Genomic DNA, 23267 nt, shown 5'->3' with positions numbered 1-23267 from the left:
TTAAGTGTTTAAGACTACATATTACAGTCATCCCTCTTCCTTCTTGTCTCTCTCTCACCTTTTGCTGTGGACTTTGATGGCAATGGAAGCTCGGCATCCAATGAGGACAAACTATCTAAATTCAGGTTCTTTTCTATGGTATCTAACGTGCTGAGAGCCTTAAGGATGTTATCATCTGAGCTGGATGACTCTGCCTTCTGAGGATGGATTTCAACCTGGATGCTGCTGCTGGCATGGTTACCATTAGCATCGGTAGTACCAGGCTGAAAATATACGAAACAAACTCATATGAACATAAAATAACCACATTTTATCATGTATAATGTCATCAACATCAATGTGACCACATACGCAGATAGCCAAGGCTTTTCATCACAGAAAATGAAAACTGTTTTCAAAGGTCTGTGCTTCTTTCACTTCTGTAACATAACCATAGAATTATTTCAATGCAAACAAATTGTACCTGATAGAAAGAAATCACATGTTAAGCAAGTGTTCATTTTGTTTTTACTCATTGGTTGTTACTTTGAAAACAATGTGCAGCAATCAGATATTTCTGTCAAACTGCAGCCAACTTAGGAATGCCATAAATGCATTGATGTCAGTTATGTCACATAGACAGTAATATTAAGATGGTACTACACCCCTTGATAAATTTGTGACTATTTTTGCATTTTTCTCATATAGGGGCAAGGAATCCAGTTACTAGACTGGAATTTCAGTGACTCAAGACAAGCGGTACATTATTTATGATAAGAAAAGAGGTACCACTAGAATGTACATCATTTCTTAACATGTCTAATGAACCACTTGTCTTGAATCACTGAAATTTCAGTGAAGTAATTAGATTCCTTAACTCTATAATATACATAACTTTTATTATCAGCGTGTAGTTATTTTTGAGAAAAATGCAAAATTAGTCACAAAATATATTTATAGTACAACCTTAATTCCTGGTAGCAATAATCTACATAACATTGTAATAAATGGGTCATTAACATATTAATTATCATGATTTATTCCTCTTTCAATCCCCCCTTCTTTCAACCCCCCCCCCCCTATTTCAGTGTCTCATCTTACCTTCTCTGCATAGGTGATATGTGAACTGTGACCTATGGGTGGGGTTATGCTTCGTTTATTAGTATTTAATTCCTCCAATTCTATGGAATCATCTGGTTCGCTGCAAGTGTCAAAATAAAAGATAATGATTACAATAATAGCAATGCTGCTTCTTATGATATATCTGGGAAGAACTCCTAGCTCAGCACATTTTCCCAGAATAGTGTGTGCATACAATTACTGAGAATATTTGATTAAGACACCCTGCACGCACTGAAAACAAGACACAGTTCATGATGTCAAACTTGTCAATAATATTACACATGCCATGGGAACTCACCCCTGTTTCACTTGCACAGTCACATGGGATCAACCTTTTCTGGAATTATGTGCTGTGAGTTCTTAAATAGTGCATGTATTGCATACATGAATTGTATGTACATGAACATGTGACATTACTTGCAAGTGTATAATATTGTCCATGAACATCAAACCATGAACATTATTGTCAATTTGTCATGTCATACTTTTGAACAACACATTCATGTAAAGCCCATTACTGCTGTATCTCCTTCTGATAATTCAGTAAATAAATGTAAATGAAAAATTGAAAAAATACAAATAATTAATGAGAATTTTGCATAATTTTGTACAAACCATAGAAGACATTTTTGATATTTGGAACTGTTTATAAAAAGAAATACACTGAAAATGGAATACGGTGACACGGAATTGACCCTAAAATGCAACTTATGTGAATTTTTTTCTGTTAGTGACAGAATACATGTACGTACGTTAATATGAAAATTTGCAATTTACTGAGCTATAAGCTCTATGTGCACATTCGTTACACATTACTGCACCTCCCACTTACCCTAACTTTGACTTGGCTTGACTTGGTACACTTGAGGCACTACTGGTTGTCTTATCTCCATCTTTCCTACGTCTAAAACCGCCCTCGTCATCAGAAGCCGTCTCCGCATCACCCGCCTCACTGTTACCTTTCTTGGAATCATCTTTGGACTTAGGTGGTTCCTCGCCAACATCAAACATTCGGTGCATGCGAAAGTTGATGACTTTGACGACCCCAAACATGAGGGCTATGGTGAGACTGTATACTACCCATACTGCTGGTGTAGGTGGGAATGCCTGCATTCAAAATACAAAGTAACATGAAATGATTAGCAAAATGTTTGAAATGTCTTGACTCTTTTTGGTGATTTTGACTCTTATAGTGCACCTTACTCTTGGCAGTTAGATTGTACCTGGTAAATTTGGACCACTAATAAATTTTTTGCTATGGTTTAGGGTTAATGGTTAGGGTAACATTGGGGTTTAAGGTTAGATCTTTGACATTATGAATGCAAGAAAAAATTACGTTTTGATGTAAGTTTTTTGTTTTGGCTGCAGTTCGATGAACACGTCCCTATATGTCGCGTAGCAGTTATGAGAAGTTTATAATGACCTATGTCACCTAATTTTGCCATCACCAAATTCCCCGATAACCGTAGTGCTGAGAAACAAGGGGTGGGCGAACCTGCCCCTAGGGCGAACACTCCCTGCTCTCCCCTACTTTTGCAAATTTGGGGCGGTGCGGTCGCACCCCTGCACCCCCCCCCTGCATACGGGCCTGCTTCACACAATGGGGAATTAACTTGTTACTGAAATCTACTATACTAAAATAATAAGCGGTCTCTGTCTGTCCGGCTATGCGTTCCGTCGTGCTGCGACGCATCGATCCGATATTTGGGACATGGGTAGGTGCCGGGAAAAGCATGTTGACCGTGTGGTTTTTAAGGTCATCGGAGGTCAAGGTCAAAGGTCAAATTTTCAAACTTTGTCCGATCGGGCCCAAATTTGGTGGGTGGGACCCTTGATACGAGGGGAATATAGGGGCAAAATAAAATCGAGGTCAACCGAGGTCAAAGGTCATTACGGAGGGGTCAAATTTCAAACTTTGTCCGATCAGGCTCAAACTTGCTAGGTAGAATCCTTTGTATGAGGGGAGCATGAAAAACATTATATGGAGGTCATCCGAGGTCAAAGGTCATGGATTTCAAACTTTGTCCTATCGGGCTCAAACTTGGTGGGTGGCATCCTCGTCTGAGGGGAATATATGCGCATAAACAAAATTGAGGTCAGCCAGTGCTCTCACAGCATCAGGGCTCTCACAGCTGCAGGTGCACTAGTAAATCAAATTAAAAAGGAGACACAAATCATGATTCTTTCTCACCCAATTTTGCCATCCTAAGGTGTAAATCAATAGATCACTTGAACAGATATGAATGATCATCAAGTGGATTATTGATTGCAATTGGACATTGGGAAAAGTGTCACCATTTGTGTCATGTATTACCAGTTCATTATAATCACCCTACATCTATACTAATAAAATAATAAGCGGTCTCTATCTGTCTATCTGTCTATCTATCTATCTATCTATCTGTCTGTCTGTCTGTCCGGCTATGCGTTTCGCCGCACTTCGACGCATCGTGCTGAAATTTGGGATATAGATAGGTATTGGGAAAAGCATGTTGGCCATGTGGTTTTGAAGGTCATCGGAGGTCAAGGTCAAAGGTCACAATTTCAAACTTTGTCCGATCGGGCCCAAACTTGGTGGGTAGAATCCTTGATAGGAGGGGAATATAATGCACGAAATAAAGTCGAGGTCAACCGAGGTCAAAGGTCATTACGGAGGGGGTCAAATTTCAAACTTTGCCCGATCGGGCTCAAACTTGGTGGGTCGAAACCTTCATATGAGGGGAGCATGAAAAACATATGGAGGTCATCCGAGGTCAAAGGTCAAAGGTCATGGATGTCAAACTTTGTCCTATCGGGCTCAAACTTGGTGGGTGGAATCCTTGATACGAGGGGAATATATGGGCAAAACAAAATTGAGGTCAACCGAGGTCAAAGGTCATGTAGAGGTCAACCGAGGTCAAAGGTCATGTAGGGGCTAAATTTAAAGTTTGCCCTATTGGGCTTAAACTTGATAGGTGGAATCCTTCGTATGAGGGGAGCATGAAAAAAATTACACCGAGGTCAAAGGTCATCTGGGGTCAAACAGTATCGCTACCATGCCAGTGCTCTCACAGCATCAGGGCTCTCACAGCTGCAGGTGCACTAGTAATATTAACAAAGACAGAACAAAAGATAATCCACCATTGTGTTTTGCCACTCAAAATTGTGACATGTTGCAAAATGGTAACACTACCAGTTTATAATTACTGCCCCTATAGTGTAAAACTTCACATATTTTCACACCAATGACACCATCCATGGATTTTGCTGCTTTTATCGCCGGAACGGTGTGACAATGTTTGTAGAAGTTAATTATCATGTCTTTGACTATAAGGCCCGTTCCCGTTATTTGATTAGGGAATTCACAGTGATGCTACATCAGCGGTGCGGCGCATCGCCGGAAACACCTGAAAAACAAAAACAATAATGGCCGCCTTTGGCCGGTGCACACAGATTCTAAAGATTTCAGCACGGGTTGGACTGCTGCAAACACACTGGGCAGAATTGTAACAATAGAAAAAGCAGAAATCCCCCCTGTATGGATTTCTGAATCAACAATGGACATACGAATCGCCGGGCCGCCGCCGGCAGCAGAATATGATCGTAAGCTTACCAAAGTATCATGATCAGTTGTATAAAAGTACCGTAGCATGGTAGTACTTATGTTATTTCTGAAAATGAAAAAGGTGGGTTATGGTTTTTCAGTAAAAAGGGTGTTTTCATAAAAAGCGTGGGTTAAAAATATAAAAGGGTGGGTTAAAATCACACTGCAATTTTATGAACTTACCGTATTTCGTCAAATAAACGCCCCTGGGGGCGTTACATTTTCCCAAGGGGCGGGGCGTTTATTCAAGGTCAATTTTAGAACGATAATTCCGTTAAAATCATTAGGATTATATGATTTTATTGATAGTATCAATAAACATTATCAATAGTTTTGGTATGGTACTTGTAGGCCGACACTCATGAATCTTTCAAAATCTACCCAGGTCAAAAGGTATTCCATGTTGAATTTTGTTTGAGTGAATGTTGTTACTCATGCAACATTTTGACCTTCACATCGAAGGACAAGATATGCTTATCTGATCCACTTTCCCAGGAAACTTTTTTTCCTGACTTTCCTGACATGAGTAAATGTCAAACTTAATGTTTATAAAACAATCATAAGATTTGTTTTCATTTACATAAAATATTAATAATGTACAAAAAATCTGATTCAAGAATATGCCTATTTTTAATATCACTATGGGGTCAGTCCATGTCGAAACAGATTGAGTGTACACCCACCCTCTTGGATTTTGCTCTCCTTTGGCTCAGGGGGACCTTTCATGGAATCCCTAGGTGAGGTCACAAGAAAAAAATTCAAATTCCATTTCGTTTTCGAATGGCGGGCAATAAAAGTTTGGCGACCTCGACCAAAATTGTGAATTTAAGGGTCCAAATGACAAAGTGCTCTCTTTGAGGGCACTTTCTTCTTAATTGAATCAGTTGTGATCCTCTTTTTGAATGTGGTCACTCACTGGCTGTGTCTGAAATACCTAATGCCAAAAAAGATAGATTTGAATTTCGTTGGGATTTCAGAGGGGTCAAAATCAGCACGTACTGTTCAATCAAATTATCTTGATTTTGAAGGACCCATGATAATGTCACAGTGCACTTATAGGTCCTAATTATGTTCAGAATGGATTAACCATATGCCAATGTCTATGAGCAATTAAAAAAAGAGTAATTTCTAGACCCTACAGAATTTTAGGCCACCCTAAAGTGGTTCAGCCACAAATGGCACTTAAAGTCGGCAAATTTTGACCCCTAATAACTTTAGGTGTACACCAGATATGAATTTCTAGTCTTTTGCATCTAAGCGAATGTAGTTTAATGTTACTAGGAACATAAGATTTGTTTTGTATTTTTGTGTTTTAGTATTAAGTTGACGCTTTCAAAAATAGTCATTTTTGCCTAACATACCATGCATACAGGATACGGTACAAAATGCCAATTTTAGTATGATATTTTTTATATTTTTGATCACTTTATAGCCATTTGTATTATTTATCCTGATATTTCAAGTTGCTCTTGAGTCAAGTAATAAGAAAAACTACTTTCTAATCCTCTGTATGGATTTTTAAGGGGTCAAAAATGCACTTCCTGGCAACGATGCACATGCAAAGTACAGGTTATGGGGTCAAATTTTCAGAATGCTCCCAATTATGTCAAGTAATATATCAAATTACTCGTATGGTCATGAGGATTCCAAAATGTATAGTTTGTTATGTGTCAGACCTTTCAGGAGGCGCTATGACGAAAAATGTTCATAGGTCAACGACCTTTTGAAAGTATCAAAACACAAAAATACAAAACAAATCTTATGTTCCTAGTAACATTAGACTACATTCTTTCAGATGCAAAAGACTAGAAATTCATATCTGGTGTACACCTAAAGTTATTAGGTGTCAAAATTTGCCGATTTTAAGGCTGAACCACTTTAGGGGGGGCCTAAAATTCTGTAGGGGGTCTAGAAATTTCTCTTTTTTTGAATTGCTCATAGACATTGGCACATGGTTAATCCATTCTGAACATAATTAGGACCTATAAGTGCACTGTGGCATTATCATGGGTCCTTCAAAATCAAAGATAATTTGATTGAACAGTATGAAGTGCTGATTTTGACCCCCTCTGAAATCCCAACGAAATTCCGAAAGCTATCTTTATTGGCATTAAGCATTTCAGACACAGTCAGTAAATAAAAAAAAAAAAAAAGAGGGTCACAACTGATTTAATTAAGAAGAAAATGCCTCTCAAAGAGAGCGCTTTGTCATTTGGACACCTTAAATTCCCAATTTTGGTCAAGGTCGCTAAACTTAGATGGCCCGCCATTCGAAACGAAATTGAATTCAATTTTTTCTTGTGACCTCACCTAGGGGTCCATGAAAGGTACCCCTGAGCCAAAGGAGAGCATAATCCAAGAGGGTGGGTGTACACTCAGCCTGTTTTGACATGGACTGACCCTATGTCCAAACATATTATATTTATAAAACTGTGTAAAACAGACCCCTTGTAAATCTATGGAACCCCAAATTCCAATAAATTTAAAACAACTTTGTTGGCTTAAAACTAGGCCTACATGTACATTGTATACATTGTATTACAGGCATTTAATAGATGGTGCATTTTTAATATAGGCAGGGACTGTCTTTTGGAATTCGCAGGAGAGTATATTTACAATAGAATGTAAGGAGAGAATGGTCAACTAAGGGGAGCTAAAAGTCACTCTCCTATATCAGATTTTTTAAAGGAGAGCAGTAGAGAGTGATTGCTCTCCTCAAAAGGCAGTCCCTGTAGGCTGTATAGGCCTCAAGATCAGGGTCTGCCTTGGATTTTCAACATAATGGATAATATGGATGGGAATGTTAAGCGCATGTACCGTTAAGCTAACGCATCCGTTAAATGTTTTGCATTTGCGGTAGATGTGTACACGGAAGTCATTTTCGACTTTCAATTTATAGATTCTTCAATGCTAAACAACAGTTGAAAGTAACAAAATCTGATGACAACCTTAATAATTTACATGAAACTAGCTGAATTTAAGTCAAAACATTCATTCTTAGGTTTACGTCATAATAATGCATCGTTTCTGTGTATGTTGCTAGGGCCGTTGCCTTCGCAAATTTTTTACGATTTTATGATGTCCTCCCCCGGATTCCCTTTGAAACAAAATTTGGCAAAATGCAAAATTAGTCACAAATTTATCAAGGGGTGTAGTACCACCCTAAAGCTGTATTTACACTGTTTGTACTCATGTATGTATAAGTATAATGAACAGTAATATGGGTATTACATCTTGACACTTGAACAATTTGATAGATTTGAAAATGGCATTTCATAATGAAATGCCTGATACAGTGCTTTGTTATCATGTTTTCATATTTCTATGTGTAGCAAACAATCATGTGAAAGTACCAGTGCTGGTGACAGTAGTTCTATGTTTTCCATCCGTTCTGTTATTTCAATATCAGTTATCACACACATTATCGAACATCACCCCAACAAATGTCAAGATAAAAATATTGCTTAATTTGTGGAAGCCATTATAACACAAATGCCCTTGCAGGCAGACAGGCACTTTTTTTGGGAGGAAGGAGGTAGACATGGCCTACCCACAGCATAGCTGAGCGGTGCTGTGAAGCAGCGCATTTTACGGTCATTGGGAACAAATTTCCAGGAGGCATGCTTTACAGTCCGATTACATTAGAAAACAGCAGTTATAACATTTGCTTTGCCTGTGTCTACCGAGAGGCAGATTTCAAAATGCACCTTTGTTATGTATAGTCGTTGTTACAGGGTTATGAGAGCTTTTGAAAAATGAAAATGTATGAAATGATAAATATGAAATTTGCTTAAAAAAATATCTAGTTTCTCTTTCTAGCAGGGATTACCAAAAAAAAAAAGACAGCAATATTGAGGATGATTTCAGAGATGCAAATTTGAATAAATTGTATAAAATGTTCTAAGGGAAAAATAATTTAGTGTGTTTTGAACGACTGCTTTGAACATTAATGTTGATTAGGTGAGTTGGTTGGCTGACACCATGGGTTCTGGATTCAATTACTATGTCTAAAAATATCATTTATCAGCATGGTACAATATCTTTAAAAGTAGATTATTCATTTTAATACTGTATTTTGAGTTCTCTCAACACAAATGCTCTGTGAGTCTTTTCAGTGAAAAAATATGGTACATGTGGTAAACAATGGGTGCATAGGAACCATTGATATCCCTGATATGAACTGAAGCAAGCTGAAATTTATTTTAGGGGGTTTTGTTTTTGGGAGTGGCATAGTAGCCTAAAAAAAGGCAGGTGGGAGGGTTGTCAAGGTAGCGCATACCCTTGACTGGGGTTTAAAATAGATAGAGGCTAAAGGCGATTTCCCCCAAAAATTGAGGGACTCTATTTTGGATGTCTAGAAATCCCAAGAAGGTAATGACCTCTGACCCCATAGTTCAGCTATAGTGCGATAACCGCTCTATTTCTTCAACAATAGACCCCAAAATAAAATAAAATTAATATGTATTTTAAGGCATGCCCCTGAACCCACTAGTTATGCTCCATATTCTTTCCATTCTGGCATAACTTCCAGGGTTTTTTTTACTATCATTAGCATGTTAAATAGACGCTGATGAAGCTAACCACTAATTATTCAATTATAGCCATAATATAAAGGTGAATCCAATCAATGCAGCACAAATAATTAGTCATGCGAAAATGATCTCTCATGATCATTGATAGAAACATGTAGTATTTGATAACACACACCATTGGCATACTAGATAGTAGATGTGCAGTGATTTGCAATAATCAGTACCGTAATGAAATTTACAAGTTATATGGGGAAAAATTGCTTCTTATTATGACACTACTCGAGAATGTGATGACGGTGTGAAGAAATTATATACATCACTAGTACCTTGTAGTCATAACAATATGGTAGAATTTTGGCTGCATGTATTGTCATTTTGTATGTAGTTTTGGACAATTGTGTTGCATTGATGGAGGTATTCATTCGCAGAACTTTCTTTTCTAACAAAACCCTTCAATCTTGGGTCAATTTAATACAAATTTTGAATTCAATCTCTAATCAATTTAAATGAGAATATTTTGAGTATAACAAGTGGAACATACGCAAATTGTTACAACTGAAAATGGTAAACCCCCCTTACCCCTCAGCATAAATATTGACCAGTTCCTTAAATTGCAAACATTTCACAGTCTTTAATATTTACAGTAAAGGATGTGTACATGCTATAATAAAATGTAATGTTAACCCAGAGAAGCCCTACTAATCTATTATATGCCTACCAAATGTGATAGGTTTTAAATGAGTCTTTTTTCCGCCTAATATGTTTATGAGATGTATAGCCAATTATAGTATTCAACTTCTTTTGTATTTTATTATTCTGAGCAACGTTAAATAACCACAACTTCAAAACTTAAGTCCAATTGTGATTAAGTTTTCATTGACATAAAGCTCTTAAAATGGCACACAGAGAAATTTAAAACAGTATTTTGATTTTGCTTGATAAATGACTCATTCAGCTTGATCGCATCTGACCATCACCAGATTGATCAAAAAATATTCTGCAGCATGCATACTACAGGTTTGTGGGCTCTTGAACAGGGATTGCAAGATGAACACCAAAGTTAAAACCGCTGGTCACTGTACGTGAGAGTATTGACAAAGTACTTAGTAATACTGGGTCCATGGTTCCTTGCCATCTCCAAGTTTGTCAATGCACAAGGGGCAAATCTAGGGCTGCTAAGAATACGCAATTGCAACATTCGCTGCACGATTTGCGTATTTTGGCTCCAAATGCTTTTTTTTGACATTTTGGAAAATAATTAAAAATCAAATTTTAATTTTTTTTTTTTTTTTTTAGATTTAGCGTTTTGGCGGGAAATCACAGATCGGGGTGCATTCTTTGGCCTCCAAAATTGCATATTCTTAGCAGCCCAAGGCAAATCTATCACCATGTGCTGTTTATTAAATATTGAGTGATTATAAATGATCAAATTCTTACTTATTGTACAAAGCAGTGAGAAAGACACATGAAATGAGTATTTCCAATTATTTTACTAGTGTAAATTTACTTCAACCTGTCCATGTTTGTCATTGTGTAATTTCAATCCCATTATAAAACCTTAATCTAACTCTTAATCTAATAGGGCTTTCACATGGGCTTATCAGGTCATCCCTAACCAGAAAATTGACATCGCCAGGCTGGTCAGAAAAAAATAGGGCGAACACTCCCCGCTCTCCCCTATACAAAAAGTCCCAAATTTTAAGAATTTGTGAGGGTAGCGAGCAAAAAAATCAGGTTTTTAAATGTTTTTTGGTCAAAAAAGGTCCAAATTTGGGGGGAAAAGTCAACTTTTCACAAAATTGCCCCCCCCCTTTGGAAAAAAGTCCACTTTTTAAAAATCAGCACCCCCAAAAAAAATCCTGCGTACGGGCCTGGTGTGAAGGCACTGAAAATCATGACAGGTTGCTCAAATGGTGACACTACTGGTTTATAGGCTACTCGATTTTATTTTTTCATCCAGCTGGCGATCGACACGCTTTTTATTTTTCAAGTCACGCATTATAACATGCATAAAAGTGATACAATACTCAAACCCACACATTTTCTAAGATTCAAGATTTTATAAGAAAGCATGGGTTGCACACTATGGTATGAAACACATTTGTTTATTAGTTTTCTCTAAATCACTTTCCATGGACTTGGGTGGGTTTTATATTCAGGTTTAGTATTCAAATATATACTATCATAACTATGAGCAACAGAAACAATTCCACAATGAGTCAAAGATTGTACATAATACATTCAATGTCATCTTACTTACAATCTAGAAAGGGCGCAGAACACTTCTCAATCAAACGTGTGGAGGCTGAAAGCGCCCAGTCATCACTCAGTTTAACACTAAAACAATTGAATACCTGAGTGGAAGAAGGGCCCAACTCCAGTTTTTTACAGCATTTTATTGCCAGCAGACTGTTCTTCCTTGTGTGTGAAAGATGAGCCAAAATCCACTCTCTAAATAGTCTTCCACATACACTTAATCATGGTTTTCATGGAAGAAAGGCCCAACTCCATGGAGTTGGGCCCTTCTTTCACAAATATTGGATTAAAGAGGAATTTTGTTCATCCATGAAATCTGCTTTTCACTACAATAAACTTTCTTGCTAACATATTTACATGCTTCTACTTGTGCAATTAATGGATAATTACCAGATTTCTGTAGCTATTTATAACACATTTGCTAACGGAACTGGCACTTTCAGTATATTAGTGGAAGAAGGGCCCAACTCCAGCTCGTATTAAGACCTGTACCGTTGCTATGGAAACATCATATATAATTTTGAATGTTTGTAATATTGTATGTTCATGTATTAAAGGTCCCTGAAGATTAAAATATTCTGTCTATAAAACTTTTCCAAATATTAAGTTTTTTCTTAATATCTCAAAAACAGCTTTGATGGAGTTGGGCCCTTCTTCCACTCAGGTATTCAATTGTAACAAATGCTGAGGAGGACGCCCTCAATATTTTTCAAAATTTTGATTTGTACTGTTTAAGGCTGGCATTTTCGGGCGGGTAAACGGGTACCCGCCCGAGATTACATTTCAAAATGCATTGAATTTGAATGCATTTTGAAATCATTAATAGAGTATTCATGACATGAATACAAAGTATCGATTTTCATATTAAAAATACAAAATATCTTGAAATTTTTTTTTTTTTTTTTTTTTAGGTCAACCATGAATGATCCTGGCATTTAGGTCTAGGTCTAGAGACACTACAAAACCGAAAAAATAAAAAACTTAAAAAAAAATTGTTTTTTTTTGTTTTGTTTTTTTTTAATTTGGTACCCAGGTACAAAATTACCCGAAAATGCCAGGCCTAGTACTGTTTATTTATCGTATACCATTACGTCATTTAAATTACGATCAAAATATTAGTCGAACACATACATGCAATTGTCCATATTACGTGCATGGCGTGCAGGGAGGACATCAAAAAGTACAGTCAGTCACCATCAACAAATATTGAGTGACACGCATGCCATTTGCGCAAGAATTACATACATGTATCAATGTTCTTCTTTTTCTTTTTGCCTGGCTTGATGTGTCTGTTCGGTTTAAAATTAAGAAGGGACCAAAAACATGTATCTGACAGAGAAAACTAATATTTTTGTGGAAAGATCAAATGTTTAAGGGATGGGGTATGAACGTTTGGACAGTATTTATTGTGGGACATTAGAGCACATCAGACATATCGAATTGCATTCTGAATACCAAGAATGTCCTTCTGATATCAAATAATTTAGATTTTTTGAAATTCGCAATGTAATACACATTTTATGGCAAATGATTAAAAATTGATATTTTTGATATTTAACAGTACTCAAAGTAAACTTTATAAATCTGATGATTTATACTTAAAGTGTATGTAGGTGTGATGAAAAGCCGACGATCAATTGAAAATTTTGACCTTTCGTATTGAAGATATGGATTTTATTTCCCAAAACACCAACAAAAATTAGGTCTTTTTTGGAAAAAAATCCATATCTTCAATATGAAAGGTCAAAATTTTCAATTGATCGTCGGCTTATCCTCCCAGCTACACACACTTTAAGAACATGTCATTAGATTTGTAAAATTTACTTCGAGGACTGTTATATATCGAAAATGTGAAAAATCTCAAATTTTAATAATTTGTCATAAAAGTTGTATTATTACGTGAATTTCAAACAAGAGCACCAATGGTACTGTGGCTCTACGCTTCTTTGGTGGGAAAGCAATTGTTCTTGAAGTCGAATGCTTAACAGGTTGGTAGCTGACCCTAGGTGACACCAGATGACCCCGAAATGACCTTCCAAAAATTTGACCCCAAATGTTGACTGTACCCACCAAGTTTCATGCCCATACGACAGTTTTTGCTCATTTGACCTCAGATGACCCCTGGATGACCTCAGTTGACCTTGACCCACTAACCAATACAAACTTAATTGTTCTGCCTGGGGTCAAGATGCACCCACCAAGTTTGAGGAACATGTTACCCCACAAAATTTGGCTCCAAATGTTGACTGTACCCAGTTTCATGTCCATACGACAGTTTTTAGTAATTTGACCTCAGATAACCCCTGGTTGACCCCGAATAACCTGAAATGACCTTCCAAAAATTTGACTCCAAATGTTGACTGTACCCACCAAGTTTCATGCCCATACGACAGTTTTAGTAATTTGACCTCAGATGACCCCTGGGTGACCTCGAATGACCCCGAAATGAGCATCCGAAAATTTAACTCTAAATGTTGACTGTACCTACCAAGTTTCATGCCCATATGACAGTTTTTAGTAATTTGACCTCAGATAACCCCTGGGTGACCTTGGATGACCTTGAATTGACCTTCCATAAATTTGACTCTAAATGTTGACTGTACCCAACAAGTTTCATGGCAATGTCGACAGTTTTAGCAATTTGACTTCAGATGACCCATGGGTGACCTTGAATGACCCTGAAATGACCTTCTGAAAATTTGACTCTAAATGTTGACTGTACCCACCAAGTTTCATGCCCATATACAAGTTTTTAGTGATTTGACCTCACATGACCCTTTGGTGACCTCGGATGACCCTGAAATGACCTTCCAAAAATTTGCCTCTTAATGTTGACTGTACCCACCAAGTTTCATGCCCATACGACAGTTTTAGTAATTTGACCTCAGATGACCCCTGGATGACCTTGGTTGACCCCGAAATGACTTTCCAAAAATTTGACTCTAAATGTTGACTGTACCCACCAAGTTTCATGCCCATACGAGTTTTTAGTAATTTGACCTCAGATGACCCCTGGATGACCTCGGGTGACCTTGACCCACAAAACAATACACACTTGTTTTGTCTGGGGTCAAGATGCCCCCACCCACCAAGTTTGAAGAATGTGTGACCCCAGTCTCTGAGAAAATAGGTTTTAGCCTGTAATGCACAAATTATGCATGATTAAGTATTTCATAACCATACTTTGTGCTCAAAATCGAATCAGGTCGAGACCCTCTATTCATGCTACCTCCTATCAAGTTACATCATCATAGCGCTAAGGGTTCTTATGGATCCCCATATACAGCTCCACAAGGCGGATTTCTTCAGATTTCCAACCATATTTGTAGAAGTGTTCGGCATAAATTATGCAAATTAACAACTAAATGCGCATAATCTTTGCCAAAAAACTAACCAGGTGATCAGCAGGTGTGTATCGTTCCCAGGGGTAGCGCTAGAACTAAACACTCCAGTGTACGCAGGGACCCCCGAACTTGCAGAAAATTAAAAAGTAGGGGGTCCGGAGTAGAGTTTGGTGAGTCCGACTTGCACAAATGCAGCATAAATATGCCTGCAATAGCGCTAGATTGAAAAAACTGGGGATCTGCAGGGACCCCTGAACTTGCAGAAAATTTAAAAATAGGTGGTCCGAACTCTATTTTGGTGGGTCCGGGACCCCAAAAAGCAACCTAACGCTATACCCCTAATCGTTCCTGCCACCAGGTTTCGTTACCATGCGCCCAACGGATCTTCAGATCTTGCTATCAATTTATGCTGATTTTTGCATCCACCGAAAACATACGGTTACGGAGCAAACTTGTATATGCTTCCTCCCACCAAGTAATGTCCCCGCAGGTCTTACGGTTCCCCAGATACAGCTCCGGGCGGACACACGCCCCCTCCCCCACACACACGGACAGACAGAAATAGTGATTACTAAGGCCCATCCTGAACGAGGTATCGGTACATGAGACCAGATATAAACATAGACCAGACGAGACAAAAATCAAACCCTCTCTTTTGCAGTGTTTGTATCCAAAGCTTATGCTTACATTTATTCAAATTTGCCATCAAACTGCATCATTTTATATATCAAATTAAAGCCCTTGAGTAAACAAACCAAAACTAAAAACCTTTTTTTCATAGCACTTTCCGTAGCAAAGTTACATCTTGTCAAAGACTGACTTTCATCAAAAAGATTCAGCTAGCAAAATTCCCCAAAACGGCGTTTCGGGGGTGTTTCTAGATTTTAGTCTCATGGCGATAGCAGCTTTTTTTAATGGAACTGCTATCAAAATACCTCTAAAATTCCATGTGCGACTTGATTATCACCATAAAAAATCATATATTTGGGTCAAGTGAAGTATAGAAAACATATTTATGTAGGTTTCCTTCACCGACCTATTCTCGAAAAAAATTCAAATTTCTATGTAAATATGCATTGTGTTTGGGCTCCGGTCTCGCGAATTTCGCTGACTAGCAAATGTGTTAACCAAGGTTTGCCTGGGATACCTATAAAATTACTTTAATCAAATTCGGAAGACTGAACAGTCACTTCCGGGTCCATTTATCTACATCTGCACCATTGATCCATTTCAGAATCTGAATTGATGCAGAATTTATCCTCATCTAACAAATACTCATGATTTTCTTCTTCATCTGAAACATTTGCGACATTATTTGCACAACTGAATCACTGCAATTTAATCTTTCCAAAAACTACGACTTTCGCCATTAGAATTGTTTATTGTGAACACATGTGCGAATGGTAGAGGGCTGACATCCTGAATTAATTGCATTACGTCATGCTCATCAGTCATCACTCTCTACACAGCCGCTGTGGTTCCGGTCCCTTCACTTCTAGTGTGGAGCGAGCGGACCAAAGCGGCTGGTGTAGAGACTGAAAATTATATTCATTCCTGATTCATTCATAAAATTCACGGTAGCGTCGATTCTACTATGGGTGACGTCGCATGCAATTGAAAACAGCAGCAAATTAATTTCCGACATTTTCTTTCGAGATTTATGAAGAAAATATGAATGTTTTCAACAGATCATCAAATTACTTTATCATATATATTTTTTCAATTGGTAGCGTTACCCACACGCTTTATATATTGCTCCCACGCTTTTTAGAAACCCACCATTTATTCCACAAAATTTTAACCCCCACCCTTTTTACAGATTTTCATAACTCCCAACCCCACGCTGGAAGAAAGCGTGCCACACAAACAATGCCAGCTGTGACCTTCGCTGGCGAGACGTTGTTTTCAGGGTTGTCAAACCCGCGATTTGGTAGCCCAATTGGGCGACTTTTGAAGATTTTAACCGGGACAATTTCCTGCCCCATAGAATACAAAGGGTAAAGAAAAAAATTGGGCGACTTTTCGATTATTTGATTCGGGCTGATTTTTTTTTGGCAACCCTGGTTATTTAGCATTAATTTAACTAAATTACTACGCCACTGGTCTCTAAATATTTTGAAGTGTTGTCCCATGGTGACGAAACTCCCGAGAACTCAATAAACAATCTGGACAAAGGAATCATCCAATCACGTTTCTAGCCATGTGAGATCACCGCAAAAATTCATGATAAAAGGTCACTTTCCCAAAGAAAAATAGTGCAATCCGTCAATTCCCGCCATGATCTCGCAACTTAAATTACTCAGACCAAAATAATCTCTAGCGCATACAGGGAACCAAGCAAAAGATAGAAATGACTTGTTTCTCGTGCCGACTTTTGACTTTTCTCACTTCAAAATAAGTACTTTCCCCACTCCAAATTCACCTCTAAAGGAGTGCAATCGATTGAAAAATAACTCAGCAAAGCTTAGAACCCAATTTGATATCTAAATATCACACACACAAAAAGCCTTAGTATAAACAAGCAGCGCCGGAAGTTGCCGAAAAATGAGATAAAATATGGCTACCATCGAGCTGGAGTCCTTAGGCCCATTAGCTCCGCTAAGAGCCAAAAATGAAAATTATTTGATATCAGAAAGATATTCTTCGAATCTTCGTATTCAGAATGCAATTCGATATGTCTGATATGCTCTCATGTCCCACAAAAAAATACTGTCGAAACGCTCAAAACGCTCCTTCCAGATCCCTTAATAATTTGCTTTTTTTTTTAAAAGGACTGTCACTACAGTAACCTGAATCCTGGCTAGCCGTACATGTAGGATATAGTTTGCTACTACGTCACATGACCAAAATAAGGATTATACATGTATGTACACAGGGTTGCCAAACCCATGATTTCGGGGCCTAATTGGGCGATTTTCAACTTCGTCCCGCGACAAAAAAAGTGCTCCATGATTTAGCGACATTTGGGCTACTTTGAAAATCTCACCCATGAAATGTATTAAATGTTGGGCGATTTGTGACAAAGCCGACTTGAAAACTTAATTTTTGATCATGATTGCCAATTCTTTCAATGGTCATTCAACAAAAGCAACAAACAACTACCGTATTCGTCCGAGTATAGTCCCACGTTCGAGTATAATCCCACCCCCCATTATTTTTTTCGGTTTTGGAGTGTCCCTGGACCTAGACCTAGATGCTAGGATCATTCATGGTTGACCTAAAAAAAAATTTTGTATTTTGTATTTTAATATGAAAATTGATAATTTGTATTCATGTCATACTCTATTAATGATTTCAAAATGCATTGAATTTGAATGCATTTTGAAATCATTAATAGAGTATGACATGAAAACAAAGTATCAATTTTCATATTAAAAATACAAAATCTCTTGAAATTTTTTTTATATTTTATTTTTTTAGGTCAACCATGAATGATCCTAGCATCTTTTTTTTAATTTTTTTTGAAATTGAGTATAATCCCACCCCCAATTGTGAAAAATTTTCACATAAAAAACGGGTGGGACTATACTCGGACCAATACGGTAATTCAATAAGCAAAAGTTACAAAACACTCTGTGGTCAGTGTGCTTCCTATGACAATGAGACGCACAGGGAGGGGGCTGGTTAATCGTATCACATGTTGTTACTAAAGACCACTTGAGCTGGAGGATTATCCTTAGAATATTCCCATCTAAATACTCACAAGTGGTTTAAGACAACTTTCGACTTTAGTAGCTTCTTAGTGTCAGCGGGGTGCCAAGTTCAGTCTACCTCAACATAAGTTTTTGGTGTGTTTTTTTCGTTGGCAGTTCTTTTGAAATAAAAATGTGTAAACACCTAGGCCTATCGCACATTTTCTTTTAAAACGGCATGATGATCAAAAAAAAAACCCGGCCGTTTTGAATTTGATTAAAAATAGTACATGTACATGTTGTTATCACTCAGCTGAAGGCAAATATTTGTAGGCCTATGTTTGTTTTCCTGGCATTTTTTAAAATAATTTTTGTTCCTTTGTTTGTAATTTGTTTCAGCATTTCCCAAAAATTAAAAAGATAGTGCAGAACCTCGTCAAAAGTCAACATTTTATTTTCCTTGCAGTTAATTTTTTTCTTACATTTTTGAAAATGTTTGTTAGTTTTTCATTATTTCAATTTGCAGTTTAAAATAATTTTTGTTCAATAGGCCTATTGTTAGTTTATAATTTATTTCAATATTTCCGCAAACATTCACAAATAAATTTTCCTTACAGTAGGCCTAGGCCTATAACAAAAAATAAGTTTTTGTTAGTTTTTTCAGCATTAAAAAAAATAGAAAGAAAGGGGTGTAGAACCCCCTGAGCCGTCTTTAAATTTTTCTCTTTTTTTTTATAACTTTTTTCATTTTTTGTTAGTTTTTTATAATTTATTTCAGCTTTTCCCAAAAATTCCAAAATAAAGGGGGGTATAGAACCCCCTCAAATCGACTTAAAATTTTTCTTCAACTTTTTTAAAATTTTATTTTTTTCCAGTTTTTTCATTTTTTGTTGTTTTTTAGAATTTATTTCAACATTTTCAAAATAAAATAAAACGGGGGTGTAGAACCCCCCTAAATCGACTTTAAAAATTTGGGCGATTTTTTTGGCTATTTGGGCGACATTTCATGGCTAATACCCGCGACTTGGGCTAAAAAGTTTTGGCAACCCTGTATGTACATTATTGCACTGTCAATACACATGTATGGTATCATGAATTGATGACATAAATCTAAAATAGTTCACCATAATATAATATGGCTCAAAATTTCTGACTGCTCACCATTTAAGTTACGTACCGGTACATGTATACATATGTACCGTCTTCCATTGAAGTGTGGACGATAAAATGATCCAAGATTTCGGGTCGATAGACTATTGTAGCTGTGTCACGTGTGGGAACCATGGGTTTTAAATAAAAGTGCATATCACTTGTTGGGAGTGAAATTGTACAAAATAATACACACATGCTGAGATGTGTACATTTGTAATGCACAAGCCCCAAATTTCTTGGATAAATATGTAGTACCGTACTTTAACACTTTTTACAGTACCGGTATTCATTAGCATGTAGACGTTTGACATTAATTTCTGCCAGAGGATTGTGAATCCATTAAGATGTGGCGATCAATTTCACAATTTAAATCTTTACTTTGGGGTTGGGACGATTTTCATTTGTTGCTAACAAAAGCCTGAAAGCATCACCATAAAAGATAGCCAGTCACTCATGCCCTTGCGCACTATGTTAACATTGGATTTTATTTCTAAGTGTATTGTTTGTTGTTTGAAAAGCATTTTGATGTAATTACAATAATTGAAACGTCCCGGCTCCGACCAGGAGTTCCAAGAAGTGCTGTGTATAGGCCTATCGCCATTCGCCATGGTTTAGTGTGCACTTTATAGACATTTGTACTTAGCCGCCGGCCTGTTGTAACGAGGGAATCTTTGCTCTGCAAATTATTGCAAAATACACATTTGTAATCATTTTTCATCACACACTACAATGTTACAGATCATGCAGATAAAGCAATGGATAGGTCAAACAGGTTGTCAATTATTGTCAATATTAATATTTTGTGACATAATACTAACAAAAACAGTTTACATTGTAGTTCACTGGAGACACCCCAGCACTTCCTACAACTTGACTTGACTCGAGAACAAGTCCCCATGAGTCAAACATTCGAAATTTGAAATTCGAAACATTACTAATTCGGGGTTCATTCATATAATGATATATATTTTCATGACTAAACGGTTGTTTATGCCCGAGCGGCCAGAGGGCATAAACAACCGTTCACTGGCGTTCAGTCATGAAAATATATATGAATGAACCCTGTTCATACATGGGCAATTCCACGGTAACTTGTGCTACACTTTATGGCGTCCTTTTACATACTTTGTGCTCCAGCTTTTAAATTGATTTGATTGGAATATGTATTTTTTGTATTTTAATACCCAACATTCAAGGCTAGATCCTCATAGTATTGCTAATTCAGGATATCAACTTTTGTATGTATGGGACAGCTGTAAAAATCGGTAACTCGTGCTACGAGCAGAGGACATGCTTAAAAATCACTCATTTTTATTTTGATGGTGTGCTAAAACAAAAACACTAAAGCCTTATTGATTATATGATAAGTAATTGCTGTAATAAGGTTTGTTTTGGTATACCTTAAAAAGTTGTGCCCCTCATAGTTTTACATTGACTGGCAAAAACATGGTAACTCGTACTACGGTAACTCGTGCTACAGTTTGTCCGCCATATATAAAATGGTATTGTTCATCTAAATGTCAATTTTTTTTGATAACAATTCCTCAACAACTGGTGTAATGATCAAATAACTCAATCTATGTACAAATAACCCCCCAAATAACCCATCTATGTACAAATAACACTATTCAGTGCATGTACCAGCATACAATGTACCACACACATTACATACAAACATCCCAGCCTTACATACGCCTTTGCTTGATCCTGTTTGGATATTTTATTCTAGGGCTTAAATTTAAACAGTTAAATTGAACAGTCAACAATTGATAAAACTTTTACTTCCATGTTATTTGACTCTAAATTCCCTCACAAAACTTGTAATGTTCATGGTTATTTGCTCTGTAAGTTTTTTAAAATTGCTTTCTGAGTTATAGAATGTTTGGTCATCTTTTGGTTGAGACCATTTCCTGCTTGGTGCAAATACTCTAGTTTGCCCGATTTCAATCACTTCACTAAGCTGGAAAATGAGCCTCATTACACTCAACAACAAACCAATTTCCAATACAAATCTCAGAACTATACCAATCTCAGTATCAACAATGTCACTGTGGCTGTTAATCTCAGGATTTCCAGTATCTATTTTGTTTGTTTTATTTCTTCTTTTGCCTCGGTTACTCATTCAGTGGATGTTTTAAGGTATCCTCTGTTCTTCCATGAGGCCCATATTAATTGATTGGTTCTTAGGCTAGATCCTAGGGGGTGGAGGGCTAAAAATTTTGGTTGCATCATTTTGACCAGGTATTGATAGTGGGATATATGCTAAATAGCATGTTTTTTTAGAGAGACTGTACAATGTAAAGTCTTTGAGCTTAAAAAAAAAGGACTTTATTGGTGTGTGCAAAAATTTGGTATAAATAAATTTACACTATTTTGGCACATGATCGGGGTGGAAACTAGCTCCTTGAATCTTATCTCTATCTTTGCCTTCCATATTTTTACTTTAATTTTCCTGCGACAGGAGGTCACTTTTCCTTTAATTTTTGGCCCCACACATGTGTGGTTGCCTGGTTGTTTGTTTCTTTCTTTCTTTGTTTGGCTGTCCGGGTGGAAGCAAATTCATTAATCCACTGTACAGCTCCAACACAATAACTACAAACTTGGTACCGGTATGGTGATAGAATAATGGTGGCTTGATGTGCTGTGTAGTTTTGTGTTATGTTATTTGCATATTTATGAATATTAATGAGCTTATTTACAAATTTTGCCTACATTTTCATTAATCCACTTTGCAGCATTATAAACACAATAACCAATCAACTTCAAACTTGGTTTGGTTGGATATGGTGGCCTAATGTGCTGTATAATTTTGTGTCATGTTATTTGCATATTTATGAATATTAATGAGCTTATTTGCATATTGCATATTATTTTTTCTTTACAAACCTTTGTTATTTACACACTTTTGTGTGTGTGTGTGTATGGGCACCTTAATTACGAACTGCATAATTCTAGTTTGTCATGGGGCAGGCTCCCCCACACTGGCTACACTGCTGCTGAAAGCTGTTACCAATATCATGGTCACATATAAATGCATATTCATGTAGTTGGGAGATCCTCTATTGCTGCCAAGTGGTAGATTTTGCATTACCTTTGCTGGTACAGGGGGAAGTGGGCTATGGTAACTCGTGCTACATCGGTAACTCGTGCTACTGGTAACTCGTGCTACAGTTTTAAATGGGTCATTATTATGTGATGGATAGTGTTTTGTATATTAATTTCTTATTTTTACTCAAGGCACTACTAGTAGAAGGAAAATAATAAGTGGCATCAATTAAATTGCCAACATTTTGAAAATATATAAAAAATGCATCTTTCGGTAACTCGTGCTACGCCATATTTAGTGCTATGAAAACGCATAATGAAAGAAAAAAAATAGTTACCAATACCATGGTCACATATAAATGCATATTCATGTAGTTGGGAGATCCTCTATTGCTGCCAAGTGGTAGATTTTGCATTACCTTTGCTGGTACAGGGGGAAGTGGGCTATGGTAACTCGTGCTACATCGGTAACTCGTGCTACTGGTAACTCGTGCTACAGTTTTTAATGGCTCATTATTATGTGATGGATAGTGTTTTGTATATTAATTTCTTATTTTTACTCAAGGCACTACTAGTAGAAGGAAAATAATAAGTGGCATCAATTACATTGCCAACATTTTGA

At 37.0% G+C, this 23267-nt stretch overlaps 1 protein-coding gene across 2 annotated transcripts in view; it reads right to left on the bottom strand.

Moving 5' to 3' along the window:
- LOC140153632 (pecanex-like protein 1) overlaps positions 1–23267 on the bottom strand; it is a 77473-nt gene that overhangs the window by 45894 nt on the left and 8312 nt on the right. For both annotated transcript variants that reach the window (XM_072176427.1, XM_072176428.1), the window contains exons 2-4: positions 1934–2208; positions 1081–1180; positions 59–263 (exon numbers count right to left, since the gene is read on the bottom strand). In XM_072176427.1, coding sequence (XP_072032528.1) covers positions 59–263; positions 1081–1180; positions 1934–2208 — 580 coding nt within the window. The remainder of the gene's footprint in view (positions 1–58; positions 264–1080; positions 1181–1933; positions 2209–23267) is intronic.

This window comes from Amphiura filiformis, chromosome 5, assembly GCF_039555335.1.
Source record: "Amphiura filiformis chromosome 5, Afil_fr2py, whole genome shotgun sequence".
Taxonomy (NCBI): Eukaryota; Metazoa; Echinodermata; class Ophiuroidea; order Amphilepidida; family Amphiuridae; genus Amphiura; species Amphiura filiformis.
Note: the sequence above shows the minus strand (reverse complement) of the source record. Positions and strands in the feature narration are given on the sequence as shown.